General features: G+C 63.4%; 3 protein-coding genes across 3 annotated transcripts; 2 read left to right on the forward strand and 1 right to left on the reverse strand.

Moving 5' to 3' along the window:
- The first annotated feature begins 1,218 nt into the window (after positions 1 to 1,218).
- USE1 (unconventional SNARE in the ER 1) lies at positions 1,219 to 3,457 on the forward strand. Its single transcript, XM_056119814.1, has 8 exons — positions 1,219 to 1,392; positions 1,613 to 1,662; positions 1,751 to 1,829; positions 1,935 to 2,087; positions 2,474 to 2,486; positions 2,753 to 2,780; positions 2,915 to 3,089; positions 3,271 to 3,457. Exons 1-8 carry the CDS (start codon positions 1,252 to 1,254, stop codon positions 3,451 to 3,453), a joined length of 822 nt encoding a protein of 273 aa, XP_055975789.1. The 5' UTR covers positions 1,219 to 1,251; the 3' UTR covers positions 3,454 to 3,457.
- A 340-nt stretch (positions 3,458 to 3,797) lies between these two features.
- On the forward strand, positions 3,798 to 7,494 carry OCEL1 (occludin/ELL domain containing 1). The gene is made up of 7 exons (XM_056119668.1): positions 3,798 to 3,819; positions 5,574 to 5,641; positions 5,891 to 6,052; positions 6,145 to 6,329; positions 6,538 to 6,703; positions 6,820 to 6,873; positions 7,006 to 7,494. The coding sequence occupies exons 1-7, from the start codon at positions 3,798 to 3,800 to the stop codon at positions 7,126 to 7,128; spliced, it is 780 nt and encodes a 259-aa protein (XP_055975643.1). The 3' UTR covers positions 7,129 to 7,494.
- Positions 7,495 to 8,307: 813 nt separating this feature from the next.
- NR2F6 (nuclear receptor subfamily 2 group F member 6) lies at positions 8,308 to 13,419 on the reverse strand. Its single transcript, XM_056119792.1, has 4 exons — positions 12,952 to 13,419; positions 10,601 to 10,695; positions 9,345 to 9,905; positions 8,308 to 8,904 (listed from the first exon to the last, which is right to left on the reverse strand). The coding sequence occupies exons 1-4, from the start codon at positions 13,233 to 13,235 to the stop codon at positions 8,630 to 8,632; spliced, it is 1,215 nt and encodes a 404-aa protein (XP_055975767.1). The 5' UTR covers positions 13,236 to 13,419; the 3' UTR covers positions 8,308 to 8,629.
- Between the last annotated feature and the right edge of the window lie 280 nt (positions 13,420 to 13,699).

The following is a 13,699-nucleotide window of genomic DNA, read 5'->3' on the forward strand; positions in this document are numbered from 1 at the left end:
GAGCGTTGGAACTCCCGGGACAGACTGTGCTCCCCAAGGCTGCAGCAGAACGCACCCTGGACACCCGGGAAGCCACCCTGCACCAGAGCCCCAAGACTTGAGTGTGTGGGCCAAGGGTCTGCACACCTGCTGGGCAGTTCTGTGCTGATGGCCCCGGTCTGTGAAGGGCGGCCCACAAGCCCTGCGAAATAAAAAGTGCCTGTGATACTTGCATATTCTTGACCTGTGCTTCAGGTTTGGGGTTCCCCATACCCCTCAACAGATGGAGGAATGCAGGCGAAAGCCCGTGCCACCAGCTTCTCCCAAACTGTTTCTGGGGGGCTTGGGGGAGTGTAAGAAACCCGCTCAGTGGAAACAGAGGGCAGTGCCCTCCTGCACCGCTCCCACCTTTCAAACACCTGGGGATTGCTGGGAAGTGTGATTTGCAGGGAGGGGGGGCCTACATGGTGTGCGGTGCTCAGGCCTCCCCTTCTCTGGGGAGCCGTGTACTTGCCCCTCCCCCACGCTGAAAGTGACGGGGCTTCACTTGCTTGGGTGAGGGGCTGGCCTGCTTCCTAGGGCTTCTCTCTGCAATGAGTCTGGTCAGGAGAGGCACCTTTAGGATGCACGCCAGCTCACATCTCCCTAGAGGTAGATGTCCCTATCGGCCCATTCGGCCCCGGGGCCAGGAGGAAGTGGAAGCACTATTCCAACTCAGGTGCCTGGACAGAAAAATCTACGCAGGAGTGAGCTTAGGGGAGGATTCTGGGTGGCGGTGATGGAGTAAGAGGGCGCACTGGCCAAACAGTCCAGCAGCTAGCTCACTTTCACTGCACCAGGCCAACCCGGTTCGATCCCCCGCATCCTGTGTGGGCCCACAAGTGACTCCTGAGTACAAGCCAGGAATAACCCCTGAGCATCGCTACGTGTGGCCCAAAAATAAAAACAAAAGATGAGGACGAACGGAACGTGACCTGGCAGTTAATGAATGACCAGGTCCAGTAATAAAGCAAATAGCGAAGGATGACTTTTCACTCTGGAGAGGCCAGTGTTTTAAACACCTCCCTTCCCACCCTCTCTCTCGCCCGCCTCACATCTACATTTCTTTCAATAAACTATTTGCTTCAGTAAAAATTAATTTTTAAAAGATAAGCGAGCGATTCCGCCCGGAGTAAAGATGGACGCGGTGGCAAGGCGCACTTCCGCCCGAAACAGGTCGGCGAGACCGAGCGAAGTTCATCCGCCCAGAGGGCACTTCCGCCCTTCCCGAAGATGGCGCCAGCGGAAAACGCGGGCTACTGCCGAGCGGTGACGACCGCGTCCAGACTGGAGCTGAACCTGGTGCGGCTGCTCTGCCGCTGCGAGTCGATGGCAGCGGAGAAGCGGGACCCTGACGAATGGCGCCTGGAAAAGGTGAGAGGAGCCTGCGCTGGCTCAAAGGGCCCAATTCGTGGGAGGTAGCGATCTGGCTTCCCAATCGCCACCCGGGCCACGCCCCTTCCGGTCTGCCGCCACGTCCACCTGGAGCCACGCCCCTTCGTGGTCCCACCCATTCCCACGCATGGCCACGCCCTCCTCCCCGCCCACTTACCTCTTGGACTGTGTTCCCCAGACTTCTCACTTTCCCTCCTAGTATGTGGGGGCCCTCGAGGACATGCTGCAGGCCCTGAAGTCCCAGATCAGGTGAGTGGAGGGTGCGCAAGACCTAGGGGGCCGACCCCCGCCCCAGAACCAGGAGCCTGGCAGAGTCTGACGTCTGCTCTCCTTGCAGCAAACCCGCCTCAGAGGTGCTCAATGAATATTCCCGCAAAGTGGATTTTCTGAAGGGGATGCTGCAGGCAGAGAAGCTGGTAAGTACGTGGCCTCAGCACCCAGGTTCCCCTGACAGCGACCTCAGCACTCCCACCCAGGTCCCTGCATTGCCCAACCCCGCCACTCTCACTTGTCTTCTGCAGACATCCTCCTCCGAGAAAGCTCTGGCCAACCAGTTCCTGGCCCCAGGGCGTGTGCCAACCACTGCCAGGGAGCGGGTTCCGGCTACCAAGACAGTGCATCTGCAGTCCCGGGCGCGGTACACCAGCGAGATGCGCAGCGAGCTGCTGGGAACGGTAGCACCCCATCTGGGCCCAGGGGCGGGGCTGGTGGCCAGAACAGCAGAAAAGATCAGGCCCAGGGACGCAGCGGGGGAGGGTACAGTCAGGAGCTTCAGCCCTTCAGATAGGCCTTCCCGAGAGAGGAGCACTGTCATGGGGTTTTGCTAGATGAATAGGAGTTTGGGGCAAGGCACAAATGAAAGTAGTGGCTCCTGCCAGCCTGCCTGGCTCTGCCCAGAGTGAGGGTTGATTCGCCTCACCACAGGTAGCTGCTGTGTCCCATGCACAGCCAGAGGCCCAGACGTGACAGTACTTTCCCTGACTGAGGAGGGGGAGAATCCGAGGTCAGGAAAGACGTTGCAGGGAGGAGAGGTGGGTGACATCATTTCCTTCCTCCCCAGGACTCTGCGGAAGGTGAGTGCCCACGTGTCTGGAGGACTGCTGCTTGAAACCCGCCCACAAGAGGGTCCTGAGAGCACCACCGGGTCATAGCGGCCCCCAGAGGAAACAGGGCCCGATGTTCGCAGCTGGACTCTAGGGGGGAGTATGCAGGGAACCCTGTGGAGGCGAGGGGAGCTTTCCGACCCCGGAGCTGGTGGGGGTGAGACAGGCATCGGTTGGGGACTGCATCACCCCAGGACTGGATCCCGTCCAGCCCTCCTCTCTGACCTTCTCTGCAGAGCTCCAGCTGCCTGTGAGGAAAAGGAGGTGAGTGTCTGCTCTGGGGCCTTCCTGGGGGTGGAACCTGGGGTGCTGAGCGCCACACCCCAAGAGGTAGTGTGGTAGGGGGACCAAGAGGTAGTCTCTACCTCTCCCCACCTCGCGGCCACATGTGTGCTCAGTGGGGCGGCAGGTCCCAGGCCAGGGGATGAGAAGCAGTCGGCTGCCGAGCTCGACCTGGTCCTCCAGCGTCAGCAGCAGCTGCAAGAGAAGCTGGCGGAGGAGATGCTGGGCCTGGCACGGAGCCTCAAGACCAACACACTAGCGGCCCAGAGCGTCATCAAGATGGACAATCAGGTGAGGGTCGGGGTTCTGTACCCTCTGTTCTTGGGGCAGCGACTTGGCACAGGGGTGCTGGGGCTGTGGCTTAGCTGACTGAGTAGGAGTCCGGGAAAAGGCCCCAGGCGCCGTTCTCCACGGCGGAGGGGCTGCTGGTGCCAACAGGCCCGTGGACATCCTCCTACCTCTGTGCCCCCAGACCCTGTCGCACTCACTGAAGATGGCTGATCAGAACCTGGAGAAGCTGAAGACGGAGTCCGAGCGGCTGGAGCAGCATGCGCAGAAGTCGGTCAACTGGCTGCTCTGGGCCATGCTCGTCATCGTCTGCTTCATCTTCATCAGCATGATACTCTTCATCCGCATCGTGCCCAAGCTCAAATAAAGGTCGCCCACCACCTCTAGCCTCTGTTCGTTCTCCCTGTCCCTGGAGATGTCTGAGCAAAGGGGCCACTGGTCAGCAGCCACCCCCACCCAGGAATCCCCTTGGGGTGAGCCAGAGCTGGACACACCTCAGGGGTGAAGCCTGGAGATCAGCCTGGAGGAGGGGCAGTGGGGGGGGAGAGTGTCCTGGATTGAAATAGGTTGTTCAGGAAGCAACCCCCCACCCCCAGCAGCCACTGAGATAGCGTCATCCAATCATTTCACTCCACACACAACACATGGGCCTGGAGACCCACCCACGGCTCGCCCAGCATATCAGAGAATTGAGCTGGACCCTGAATGGCCATGGGCGAGGGATTCCCGGATAGCAAGTTCTGGCCCCGCTGTCCACCCCAGACTGAGGACTAAGGAACAAAGAGGGAGGTGGGGGTGTGTAGTGACCACCCTTGAGGTCTGCAGGGACATACCCCAGGCTCACTGCACAGAATCACCAGGTACAGCTTGGTAAATGCTCTAGTGGCTGCACTTCTTTTGGGGGGATTGGCACCTGGAACAGAGCTTTGGGGCTCACCCAGCTCAGAGAGACCCAGTGAAGGCCCAAGGGATCGGCACACATAGGGGGGAGGGTCAGCGGTCACCCATTTGGCTACCTCTGCTGCCCCCTAGTGGCAGCAGTGCCTTTAAAAACTGTTTTATTTTGTGTTTGGCTTTTGTTCAAGTTGGGGGTGGGAGAGTTGTCGTGCTTCCCTCATGCAGAATCTATGCTCAGTCCTGAGCCGTCACCTGACCCAGAGTTTATACATTAATTTGTTTTTTGTTTTGGGGTCACATCCGGAGATATTCAACCTGACTCCTGACTCAGGAATCAGTCCTAGCGGATTCAGGGGATCCTATGAGGTGCTGGGGATTGAACCCTGGTCGGCTGTATGCAAGGCAAGCACCCTACCCACTGTCATATTGCTCCAGCCCCCGAACTTTAAACTGAAAGCATTCCTGGAGCAATGACTGAATGACACTGGCAGCATTTGGGAAAACCTGTCCCCACCTTGGCTGCAACATCCCGATCTGAAGGGGGCAGCATGCTGGGCAACCGCCTTCCGGCCACTGAGCTGGCCCAATCTGCGGGCTGCTGAAGGGTCCTGTATGACTTTTCTGGCCCGGGACATGTGTGAGGTTCATCCGTGGCACAGCACAGGCAATTTTTTGCCCTTTGGTTTGAGTTTTACTGGGGTGGGAGAGGGGTCGAGTTCTGACCTCATAACCTCATACTACACTGAACAATTACTCCATAATGAGGCGATTTTTGGTTTCCTTAAGCTTTTGTAACTTACTTTTTATTTTGTATTTTTCTATTTCATTTACATTTTCCATTGGTTACTTAAAGCAGTACTTCAAACTATAATTGCTGGGGCAGGAGAGATGATCCTCAGAGTAAGGCCCATGCCTTGCATGCAGCCAATCCAGACTCAATCTCCAGCACTTGCATGCTGAGCATGCTCTTCCCCCCAAAAAATGCATCTACTATGAGGTCCGAGAGTGCATCTACAGGATTGGAGCACGCACGACAGCACAGATCTTGCACGCAGGAGGGGTGCCGGGTGGTGCACAGTTCAAGAGCACCACAAGATACGGCCAGAAAACAAAGCAGAAAGATGCAAATTTTTTTTTTTTGCTTCACATCCAGCGATGCACAGGGGTTACTCCTAGTTCATGCACTCAGGAATTACTCCTGGCGGTGCTCAGAGGACCATATGGGATGCTGGGAATCCAATCCGGGTTAGGCCGCGTGCAAGGCGAACGCCCTACCCGCTATCTTTCCAGCCCCAATTTCTGAGAAAAGAAAGGAGTGGAGTAAAAGTTTCCCCTGAATCCTCGGGTTTTCTTAAAAATAAACTAAGAGTCAGAGTGACTCATTGGTACCCAACAGAAGTCGGATTCCGTCCTGCTCTTCCAAGGTTCGGAGTCGCCTGGGGCATCAGCGGGCCACGGCCAGGCCCCGCCCCTCCGGCATTCAACCAGGCTCCGCCCACACTGTCGGGCCCCGCCCCCTCGGTCGGGTCCGCCCCTCGAGGCACCGCCCTGGTCCTGAGGAGCGAGCGTCCAGTAGTGTCCCGTCTGCAGTTTACGGCACTGGCCCACGCGCCTCTCTGAGAGCTGGCCCAGGCTCGGAGCCCAGGACGCTGGGACAGGTGAGCCGTCGATGCGGCCCGCAGCCCAGGCCGAGATCCGGGTGGTGCCAGGGACGTTGTCGGTAGGCTACACACTCGCACCGCGGCGGCGGGAGAGAAGCGGGGGGGTGGGGGGGGTCAGCGGGGCGCGTGACGTACAGCTCATTTGCATAGGGCCCTTCCGGGTTGGCGCCGCGGGCCAATCGCGAGCGTCCGTGCGCGGAGCCCGCCCAGCGCCGCAGGCTCGTCCTCTAGCTCCCGTGTTCGCAGGCCGCCCGCCGTCCGCACCCGCCGCGCGCGGGCCCCGCCGCGTCCCGCGCCCCGCGCCCGCCGGCCCGGGGCCTCCCGGGGTCCATGTCTCCCCGGGAGCGGCCCCGCATCCGCGGCCCTCGGGGCCACCCGCACAGCCGCCCGCCTGACCCCCGGCCCCCGGTGAGTCCAGGAGTCGGCACTGCACGTTTGAGGGCGCCCCCTTTCCTACCCGTGCGGTAACTCCTGCTCCGTGATCCCCGCGGCTTCTGCAGAGGACGGAAACCAGCGCCCGCCGCCCGCTGTGTCAGCCTCAACCCAAAGCTCGCAAGCGCAGGCCCAAGAAGATTGTATTTGAGGATGAGCTGCCCTCCAGGGCCCCCCGAAAAGCTACGAGGCCCCCTGGCCGAGCCCCAGAGAAACCTCTGCTGAAACGCCACCCAGTGCCCGACTATGAGCTGTGAGTGTCCCCTGAGCCCCAGTGGGATTCCGGAGGCCTCTGAACAGGGATGCAGGGAAGAGGCACCAAGCCTGGGGCCGCAGTAGCTGCACATGAGCTCCCCAGACAAAACGAGCCTATGGGCAGCCACACCAGCTGAAGCGAAGAGAAGCATATTGAAGGGACTGGGGCAAAAGGAAGTGTTGACTCCATGCCCCAAACTCTACAGGAAATATCCCCCCGTGAGCAATGCCAGGATGCGAAGCCAATATGCTGCCGTCTTCCAGGACCAGTACCCCGAGCTCTTAAAGCTTCAGCAGAACGTGGGCCAGGCCCAGGCAAAGCTGCAGCAGCTGGAGGTCCTGCTGAGCGCACTGCCCCCACCCCGGAGCCAGGTCAGTAGCGAAGGGCTCCTGGGTGACCTGGGCACCTGCTTCACCCAGTTCCCGCCAGCAGGGTGCGCTGCAGGGCCTTAAGGGACTGGCCTGAGCCCTTCCCTCCTGCCCTGCAGAAGGAGGCACAGGTCACTGCCCACCTCTGGAGGGAGTTTGAGAAGAAGCTGAAGGTAAGTGTGAGGAGCACCCCAGCCTTCTGGCCCTGCAGCCCGGCCACATGACCCCAGTGTCCAGGAGAGAAAACTGAGACTCAAAAAGGAGAGCTGCCACAGCAACCCCCTTCCCCGGACTTTCCCACCCAGGATCCCAGATTCCTGGACAAGCAGGCACGCTGCCACTACCTGAAGGGGAAACTGAGGCATCTGAAGATGCAGATCCGGAAGTTTGATGAGCAAGAAGATAGTGAGGGCTCCGTGTACTTCTGAGCATCCCAAGACCAACTGGGGTCTAGAAAGGGTTGTCGCTGCCCTTGCCTCTCCCAACCCCCAACTCTCCACTTGGGGCAGCTTGCTGTTTACAAAGGCCTTTGAACCCCGGAACTCTTCCTCCAGGAAGTCTTCCAGGAGCTCCAGGCCTGCCTCTCTTGCCCTGTACCCTGGTGACCCCAGGTCTCAGCACCATCTCTTGGATCACTGTGCTGCAGTCAGACTAATATGTATTAAAAGCAGCTGTGTACAGGCACTTCACACTCCTCAAGCTGTCAATACAATAAACTGTTCTCCCAATTCCCAGGGGTAAACTGAGGTTTTTGAGAGGGACTTAGGGCCTCCAGGCTCTGACCTCTGCCCAGAGCCTCAGGGGTCTGACCCTCAGTGGCTCAGCTTACTCCGTGGACCCCAGGTATGCTCTGGAGGTGCCCAGAGTCTGCATGCAGCTGACCCCAAAGGGGTGAACTCAGCCTGGCAACTTGGGAGACGTGCTGATACCCCAGATAAAAAGTGCTCCCCTACCCCACAGCACAGCTAGCGGCTTCCAGACCTGCCTCCTGCTGGCAGGCAGTACCAACCCCTACGCCTCAGCCTCCCAAGGGGAAGTCTGGGGCTTGCGGCATGGACATAACCTGCTTCAGGTAAAGCTTGACCATTCATTTCAAAGGCATCAGGGCTCCTTGCCATCTTCGTTGGACTCAGCTTTGTGTGGTGCTTATCCCCTCAGGGCCTGAATCCAGCAGATTTGTTGGGAAGATCTGACCCACCTGCACCCCCATCCTGCAACCAATCCATGGCCAAGGAAATAGGCAGCATAGTCTGTGAGGAACCCATCCCATGGGGCCAGAGCGATAGGACGGGATGGCCTATAGGGGCTTTGCCTTACATGTGGCCAAACCAGGTTCAATCCCTGGCACGCCATAGGGTCCCCCAAGCACCGCAAGTGAGCCCTGAGTGCAGTGCCAAGAGTTATCCCAGAGCATCACCAGGTGTTCCCCATCCCCCAGGGAAAAAGAGAAACCAATCCGATATTTTTCCTGGGGACACTGCAGCCCAGACACGTGATTAGATGTGAGCAAAGCAGTGCTCTGGTGTTAGGTATGAGGAACTGCCGGCGGGCTGGTCATGGACAGGCCAAGAGGCCCACGCTTCTGGTCAGAGACAGCAGGGAGCCCGTGCGGATCGGAAATGTCTTTATTATTGGCCTTGATTCTCTCAGCGTGTAGTGTACCTTACCGATACTGTCCAGGGAGCCCAGGCCGGGACTATCCCCACCAGCAGGGGGAGGGCATTGAGGGGCAGCAGTGGCCGGGACTGGCCCATTTCCAGTTCCTGGTCACCACACCACCGGGGCTCTGGGAAGGGCGTGGGGGGAGCGTGGAAAATCAGTCTCTTTTTGGTTTCATGATCATTGAAAAAACAGAAAAGACAAACACGTCACAGTCTTTAAACAGGAGTCTGTGGAGCAGGGAGCCTCCGGGCTGCCGCTGGCGTGAGGTCACTGGCCGGAGCCATAGGGCCAGTTGAAGGTGCTGCCGGACAGCAGCATGTCCCGGATCAGCGTCTCGATGGGAGTCTTGCCCACTAGGCGCATGAAGAACAGCTGCGAGATGAGCGAGGCGGGCACTGCGCGCAGAGCGGGCAGCCGCAGCAGCAGACGACCGAAGCGCTGCGGCTGCCCCGGGTACTGGGCGCGCACGTACTCGGTGAGCGCCACCTGCGCCTTCTCCTGCAGGCTCTCCACGTGCGCGGGGTCCGAGAGGCCACAGGCGTCTGCAAGGCGGGGGGGGGGGGGGGGGGGGGGGGGTGCGGCAAGGAGCAAGGGGCGCTCAGCGGGGGCGGGGCCCGGGGCTGGCACTCGGGCACCACCACCACCCCCCCCCCCCCGCGCCCCCGGGACCACTAGCAGGATCTGGAGCGGGGGAGATGTAGGTCAAGGCGGAGCGGGACAGCACTGGGCGCTGCCCTGGATTACAAAGGGGTGGGCGGGGGACGGCCAGGCTCCGCCCCCGGCCCCCGGCCCTGGCCCAGCCGCGCCTGCCTGCGGAATCGCGCCCCCCAACCCCCTTCCCTTCCAACTGGGCGTCCCTGCTGCTAAACGCTCCACGGAGAGACGCGGCCTGAATCGGGGGTTCCGAGCGTCTGGGGGGCTGGGGATCCCCGGGGTCAGGGAGTGGGCACGCGAGGGCCGGGGTCCCCCCGTCGCCACTCACCGGGGGTGAAGAGCGCGATGGCCTTGAGGCAGCCGTACTCGGCCGAGTCCACCTGCAGGCGGCCCAGCTTGTCCACCTGCTCCTGGAAGGCGCGCACCTGGTCCATGAAGGCCACGGCGCGGTCGGCGGCCATGGGCGAGGCGTGCAGGCCGGCGGCGGCCAGCAGCGGCGCCGTGTGCAGAGGCAGCGCGGCCTGCGCGGCGTTCAGCACGAACAGCTCGCTCCAGCTGAGGCGCAGCAGCGCCACCTGGTCGGCCACGGGCAGCTCGGGGAAGAAGGGCGCGTGGCGCGCCCACTCCACCGTGCTGAAGAGCAGCCGCGCCGCCAGCTCGCACACGTTGTCGATGCCCAGCACGGCGCCCGCGCCGCCGCCCGCGCCGAAGCGCCCGGCCGCCGCGGGGTAGGGCTCGGCGCGCAGCAGCTGCGCGATCAGCTCCGACACCGGCTGGCCCGGGAACAGGTCCCCGCCCGCCGCCGCCGCCAGCGCCGAGCCCGGGGGGCTGCCCGCCGGCGCCGCGCCGGCCCCCGGCAGCGAGTGCGGGATGCGGCCGCGCTGCACGGCTGCGGGGGAGAAGAAGCAGGCGGGACGCCGTCAGCCGGGGGCCCGCTCGCGCCCTCCCGCGCCCACCCCGCCCCCGGCCCTCCAGGGTCCCCAGCGCCACCGTCAGGGGGTGAGGGAAGGGAAACTGATGGACGAACGGGACAGGGCCCGCCTGTGCCCTGGCGAGGGGCAGAGGCTGAGCCGTAAGGCACTGGGGGCAGGAAAGGGAGGGGGTCGGAGAGACACCCCGTGCACAGACACACCCCCAATCCCACCAGGCCAGGTCTGACAAAAGCCACAGCCCTCTGAGCCCCCAGGCTGAGTGGGGAGGAGCCAGGAAGTGGGAATACTGGGAGCAATCAGGAGGGCTTCCCTGAGGAGGTGTGGTCAGCTCCTCTGGAAGGTGGGGGGAGGAGGCCGCGGAGAGGAACAGCAGAGCCTGCCCGGGCCCCGGGGTCAAAGGCCGGGTCGGGTGGGGTGGGAGAGTCCCAGTGGCAGGCTCAGGGTCACAGAGCTGGGCCCCAGGAGGACGTCTGGGCCAGGGAAGAGGCCGGTCAGGCGCTGGGAAGCTGCCCTTTGCCTCAGTGAGGAGAGGCCTGCCCTGGTCAAATTGCAGGCGGTGGCTGCAGGAGCGGATTGGTCAGGCCGGGACCTCAGGGAGGCCAGAGGGCAGGGTGAGGGTCTGGGTGCCAGTCCCTGCCTGTGTTCCACTCACCCTCCTTCCTCATGCCCACCCGGAAGCACTTCTTGAGCCGGCAGAACTGGCACTGATTCCGGTGGTGCTGGTCGATCTGGCAGTCACGGTTAGACCTGTGGGCACAGGAGGTCCCTCATGTCCTACCACCAAGCCCCACTCTAAGGCACCCTTGGAAGCTGCAGGGCCTCCCTAGCATTGGGGTCCCACAGAGGCCCCGCCCGGCCTGTAGGACATGAACAGGAAGAGTAGAGCAGAAAGGGCATGCTGGATGGGGTTTTGAAGGATGAGCAGGAGCTGGGAGGGGGGAGGCAATGGCAGTCGGTGGCAAAGGCTAAAAAGATGCCAGAGGCAGGCCTGACAGCCCTGTTCTGGGAACCAGGTGGGGACACCAGGGGGGGAGCACATGCTCTGCACCAGGGAGCCCTGAGAGCGACTCCAGGACCTCTGGTGGAGACACAACAGTCCAGGGGCTGAGTGGGGTCTTGTCTCCAGTGGAGTCCTGACAAAGCAGAGCTCTGGGGGTGGAAGGAGGGTTTGGAGCCAGGCAGTGCCTATGCCCACCTGCTGTGACCCTGAGACCTCACACCACTGCCGGCCCCACCACCAAGAATGAATGAATGAAGTCCTTCCTCTGCTGAGAAAGGCCAAAGCCGCCTCAGTCAAAAGTCTGAGCCTCCCTGGGGACCGGTGTGGCCCCACCCTTTGACTCCAACCAGCACCTGCTCGCTCCTGCCCTGCCCAGACACCCCCACACACACACCCCCAATCGGCACAGCAAATGGTCAGTGACATCCAGATTCCACACCAGGGGCAGGGAGTGATGGCCACACATGTTAGTCCCCAAGTTTAATCCCCAGTCCCAACCAACCCAGCTGGGCCATACCCCCCCCCCCAGCAAGCGCCAGAGCTGTCTCCTCCTGGACCCGGGGTCGCTGGGGGTCACACGGTCCCAGGAGGAGGCCCCTGGCGCAGCAGCAGCCGCAAGGGAGCTCAGGCAGAACCAGAACAAAGGGGGCAGCTCGGCTGGGCGGTGGGAGGGCCCTGGGCAGCGGGGTGGAAAGGCCAGGTCGGGCGTCCTGCCCACCCCCGCACCTCACACTGCTGACCGGCCACACTGCGGCGGCCCCCGCCCCCCACCCCAACATGGCCCAGGGGGCCCTTCCCTCAACCCGCTGTCCTGAGAGTCCAGCCCCAGGATGCCAGTCATCCCTTCCTCAGACTCACTACATAGGCTGGAACTGGGGTCGCCAAGGCCCCCAGCAGATGGCTGGGTGCAGTTAAGAGTCCAAGAAGGACCTTCGCAGCAGGGTGACCCTCTGTTCCTCACCACTGCAACCCCCCCCAGACCCCCATCCTGACCGGGCCGCCAGGCAGCAGCAGAAATGAGGCCAAAGTCTGGTGGCCCAGTTAGAGGCCCCCCACCGACCCCAGAGCTGGGGCCAAACTCCCTCCCAGGGCCCCAGGGTCCTTGGGGGGGGGGCTGGTTGCCTCCGCCCGCAGGCCTGTGTGGGGAGGAACTCAGCACAGTGGCTGAGGACTCTGGGGCTCAGCTCACCCCTGGGGGGGCTGGGGGGTGCAGCACATACAAAGTCGGGCTTGCTAGCAGCATGACACCTCACCAGTGAGGAGAGAACTGGGTTTGGGTTGGACAACAGCTTCCCAGAGCCACTGACGAAGGTGCCCACCCTGCAGTGGCAAGCCACAGCCCCCCAGGGTCAGGCAGTTCTCAGTCTCCCTCTGAACCCCTCCTGCCTAGGGCTGCAGGACCCAAGCAGCAGCCGGCCTGGCCTAATGCTGCGGGTCTGTGGGACCCCTGGTCGGAGGTGGGGGTGAGGGGGCTCAGAGCAGCTTCCCTGCGCCCCCAGGCCCTGCGGCCCCCACCCCGCACCAGCTAGGGCAGCCGGGCTCCCGCCTCCTCCTTGGGTGGCCAGGGCGACTTTGGAAGTGATATTTGACCCCAAGGGCGCGCCATATCGATCCGCGCGGCCTCAGACAATGGCCTGGCCGAGGCCAGCTGCCGGCTCCAAGTTTCACGTTCGATTCCTGCCGGGGGCCCCTCATGCTGGATCCCCAAGCAAGGGATGGCCGGGGGGGGGAAGGGTCCCCAGGGTCCGAGCCCTGACAGCGCCCCCACCTATCAGGGCGCCCTCGGGAGGGAGGAGCCACCCACTGAGGCGGAAGCTGCTGAGGACCACCTGATGGGGGGGGCGTGCACAGCTGCGGCGCCAACTGTATACCCAGGCTCCGGGGAGCCGTGGGGCGGGGGGCCGAGCCCCCGGCTCCGAGGGGCTGTGCAGGCCCGGAAAGGTCAGCGCCTGGCCCAAGGTGACCGCGCAAGCCAGAGGCCGGGCCGGGGGCGGCGGGCTCACCGGCAGGTGTAGGTGAGGTTGCGGCGGATGCTCCGCTTGAAGAAGCTCTTGCAGCCCTCGCAGGTGAACACGCCGTAGTGCTTCCCGCTCGACTTGTCCCCGCACACCACGCAGTCCACCTGCAGCCCCGGGCGCTCCTCGTCGCCGGGCTCCGCGTCGCTGGCGGCGCCCGAGGGGGAGGCCGAGTCGTCCTCGGCCGCGCGCGGGTAGCCGCCCGCCTTGTCCACGCCGTTCCTTTCCCCGCCGCCGCCCGGGCCGCCCCAGCCGCCGGTCACCATGGCCATAGCCCCCGGGCCGCGGGGCCGGGGCGCCCTGTCCGCGCGCCTCCCGCCGGGCACCCCTGTGCGCCCGGGGCACCCTAGGCGGCGCGCATCCGGCCCCGGGGCGCGGGGGGCACCGGCTGCACACCCCGCCGAGAAAAGTTTTGCAGCAACTTCCTGCGGCCGGTGAGCGCGCCCGGGCGGAACTGGTCGGGCCGGTTCCAGGCCAACTTTCCCACGCGTGCGCGGGGCCGGGGCCCGGCCCGAGGGGGCGCGCTAGAGGCGCGGGCCGGGGGCGCGGGGTACTCGCGGCCCGGCGCCCCGGGGCCCCGGCGGGAGCGCGCGGGCCATGGCCCGGCCCAGGCTGCTCGGGGAGGCGGCCTCCGGCTTGGCCGCCGCTCGGCCGGGCGCTGCGGCCAACTTAGCGGGCCGCCATGCGCGCGCCGCAGGCCGGGGGGAAAGTTTGGCCGCAAGTTGCGCGGCCGCCC

This window comes from Sorex fumeus, unplaced genomic scaffold, assembly GCF_029834395.1.
Source record: "Sorex fumeus unplaced genomic scaffold, SorFum_2.1 ptg000041l, whole genome shotgun sequence".
Taxonomy (NCBI): domain Eukaryota; kingdom Metazoa; phylum Chordata; class Mammalia; order Eulipotyphla; family Soricidae; genus Sorex; species Sorex fumeus.

Coding starts and splice junctions, on each gene's coding strand:
- USE1 (XM_056119814.1), top strand. CDS start 1,252: ATGGCGCCAGCGGAAAACGCGGGCTACTGCCGAGCGGTGACGACCGCG. Junction 2,781..2,914: donor CTGCCTGTGAGGAAAAGGAG/GTGAGTGTCTGC, acceptor ATGTGTGCTCAG/TGGGGCGGCAGGTCCCAGGC. Junction 3,090..3,270: donor TCATCAAGATGGACAATCAG/GTGAGGGTCGGG, acceptor CTGTGCCCCCAG/ACCCTGTCGCACTCACTGAA.
- NR2F6 (XM_056119792.1), bottom strand. CDS start 13,235: ATGGCCATGGTGACCGGCGGCTGGGGCGGCCCGGGCGGCGGCGGGGAA. Junction 9,906..10,600: donor GGTGGGCATGAGGAAGGAGG/GTGAGTGGAACA, acceptor TCTCCCCCGCAG/CCGTGCAGCGCGGCCGCATC. Junction 8,905..9,344: donor CATCGCGCTCTTCACCCCCG/GTGAGTGGCGAC, acceptor CCCGCCTTGCAG/ACGCCTGTGGCCTCTCGGAC.
- OCEL1 (XM_056119668.1), top strand. CDS start 3,798: ATGGGCGAGGGATTCCCGGATA. Junction 3,820..5,573: donor GGGCGAGGGATTCCCGGATA/GCAAGTTCTGGC, acceptor TCCCGTCTGCAG/TTTACGGCACTGGCCCACGC. Junction 5,642..5,890: donor AGCCCAGGACGCTGGGACAG/GTGAGCCGTCGA, acceptor CCGTGTTCGCAG/GCCGCCCGCCGTCCGCACCC.